Below are 2,559 nucleotides of genomic sequence, written 5' to 3'. Positions count from 1 at the left end.
GCCCTGCCCGCTGCGCCCCTCCCGCGCTGTCCAGGCCAGCCGCACAGTCTTGGATTGATTCTGTGTAATAGGTGCTTGGGGACCAGCCCTGGGTGGTTTGTTTCTTGTTTGACGTCATAGTTTGTGCTTCCGTCACTCTGGGCCTTTCTGCTTCTCAGCGGTGACCCCGGGGGCTTCCCGTCACCACAGTCCCGTGCTCTCCCCTGCGCCCTGGTTTGGCTCCCAGTCCCCACCCCACCCTGCCCGTGCAAAATGTCTCTGATTATTATTGTTATTATTATTATTATCATTATCATCATTATTATCATTATTATTTCTTTGGTCTACGGCTGATTGCTATTACTATTATTATTATCATTATTATTATTATTATTATTATTATTATTTCTCTGGTCTACGGCTGATTGCTATTATTATTATCATTATTATTATTATTATCATTATTATTATTATTTCTCTGGTCTACGGCTGATTGCTATTATTATTATCATTATTATTATTATTCCCCCCCCACTCCTTTATGCTCCTGCCATGAGTGAACCATCCGGAATTTTCCCTTTTCTCTCCGGCTCATCTCCCCCAGCACGACCCCTCCCAGCTCCATCCATGTCACCGCCAAGGCACACGTTCACCCTTTTTCATGGCTGCGTAATATTCCGCCGTGTATAATATTATATGTGTATAACATTCCACCTCTATTTAACCCAGTCGTGTACTGTGGGCAGTGGCCAACCGGACCGTCTTTTATTTTGCTTAATAGGTTCCTGGGGACCAGCCCTTGATTTTCTTTTTATGTAATAGTTTATTTTTCCATCACTCTGGGCCCTTCTGCTTCTCAGCGGTGACCCCCGGGGGTTCCCGTCACCAGTTCACCCGTGTGCCGTCACCACAGTCCCGTGCACTCCCCTGCCCCCACTGTTTCTGCTCCCAGTCCCCACCCCACCCTGCCCTTGTAAAATGTCTCTGGTCTACAGTTGTTCATTATCATTATTATTACTATTATTGTTATTATCATTATCATTATTATTTTCCCCCCTTGTCCGTTATGCTCCTGCCATGAGTGAACCATCCGGCATTTTCCCTTTTCTCTCCGGCTCATCTCCCCCAGCACGACCCCTCCCAGCTCCCTCCGTGTCGCTGCAAAAAGCACACGTTTGCCCTTTTCATGGCTGCGTAATATTCCACTTTATTTTTCCATCACTCTGGGCCTTTCTCCTTCTCAGCGGTGACCCCCGGGGGCTTCCCGTCACCACATCACCCGTGTGCCGTCACCACAGTCCCGTGCACTCCCCTCCCCCCACTGCTTTTGACCCCAGTCCCCACTGCACCCCCATAAAGTGGCTCTGGTATATAACTGTTTATTGTTATTATTATTCCCTCCCCCCCCCCGGTCCTTTACGCTCCTGCCGTGACTGGAACCATCCAGAATTTTCCTCTTCCCTCCGGCTCATCTCCCACGACCCCTCCCAGCCCCCTCCATGCGGCTGCCAGAGCCACGCATTTGTCCTTTTTCACGGCTGCGTAATATTCCACCGCGTCTGTGGACCGCCTCTTTTTACCCCGGTCACCAACTTGCGGGCACTTGGCCAACCGGACAGTCTTTGAAGTCCAGTGCCTATGTGCACTGAGGACTCGCTCACATCTGGACTTGGAAGTGGCCACGGGGGTGGACGGGGGCCATCTCTGACCTCACGGCCCGTCTGGACGTTCCAGACGTCCATGGCAGAACCCGGGTGCCTAAGTGTCATTGGACGCAGAGACGGCACAGATGCAGCCCGGCCGGGGACGGGCGGGGGGCCGCCGGGAGCCACGTGGCTGACCGCTGTCTCTCCCTAGGACCCCACCTCAAGCACCAGCACCCACATCACTACCAGCCTGCTCCGGACAGATACTGACCGGCCGTGGCCTCCGCCACGCGTGAGCGTCTCCGAGGACCACGCCCGCCCGGCAGCTCGGCAGGGCCCCTGGGAAGTGACCGCAGCCTCGGTGCCTCCCGGAGACGCCTCGTCCCTGCGGTCTCGGGGGCGGTGGGGACCTGCCCGCTGGTGTCCACGGCCCGGACCTGTTGCTCACCGTCTTCCCTCCCGCGGGTCATTTTCTTTCCCAGGTCCACTCGGAGCGTCCAGCGGCCTTAGGCCCGTGCGTTCCAAAGACGGTGCCCGGGGTTTTCGCCGCTGCCCGGTGCAAAGCTCTGCCCGGGACAGAGCTGGTTCCCCACCCCGGCGATGTCGCCGCCTCCCCGTCCTGCCTTTCGGAGTGACCGGGCACCCTCTGGTCACTCTCGCGGACTCTGGGCGACTTGTGTCGAGGAATAACCCCCTCTCCGCGGCACCCCGTTTCACGTGTCCCGCAGAGAGGATGGTGAGGTTCAGGACAGGAGTTCCGCACACCTCGAGGTCAGCAGCTCCTCCGTGTGCCGGACCCCGCCCGCGGCCAGGCCCTGGGCCTCGGCGCCGCGTGGGGGTGGCCACCTCGGTGCCACGTGCCTGTGCCACCCTCCAGGGCAGCCCGATGCCCTCCGTTCCAGCTGCCCCCCGGGGGACAAGGCGTCTCCCCGAG

General features: G+C 57.0%; 1 protein-coding gene across 1 annotated transcript in view; it reads left to right on the top strand.

Moving 5' to 3' along the window:
- Positions 1 to 2,260, top strand: part of ANOS1 (anosmin 1) — a 51,595-nt gene extending 49,335 nt beyond the window's left edge. Inside the window, exons 11-12 of the mRNA XM_012730233.1 lie at positions 1,837 to 1,986; positions 2,108 to 2,260. Coding sequence (XP_012585687.1) covers positions 1,837 to 1,986; positions 2,108 to 2,260 — 303 coding nt within the window. The remainder of the gene's footprint in view (positions 1 to 1,836; positions 1,987 to 2,107) is intronic.
- The last annotated feature ends 299 nt before the right edge of the window (positions 2,261 to 2,559 follow it).

This window comes from Condylura cristata, unplaced genomic scaffold (assembly GCF_000260355.1).
Source record: "Condylura cristata isolate star-nosed mole 26May11 unplaced genomic scaffold, ConCri1.0 scaffold00027, whole genome shotgun sequence".
In the NCBI taxonomy this organism is placed as follows: domain Eukaryota; kingdom Metazoa; phylum Chordata; class Mammalia; order Eulipotyphla; family Talpidae; genus Condylura; species Condylura cristata.
The sequence above is the reverse complement of the archived record's forward strand: the minus strand, read 5'-3'. Positions and strand labels throughout refer to the sequence as shown.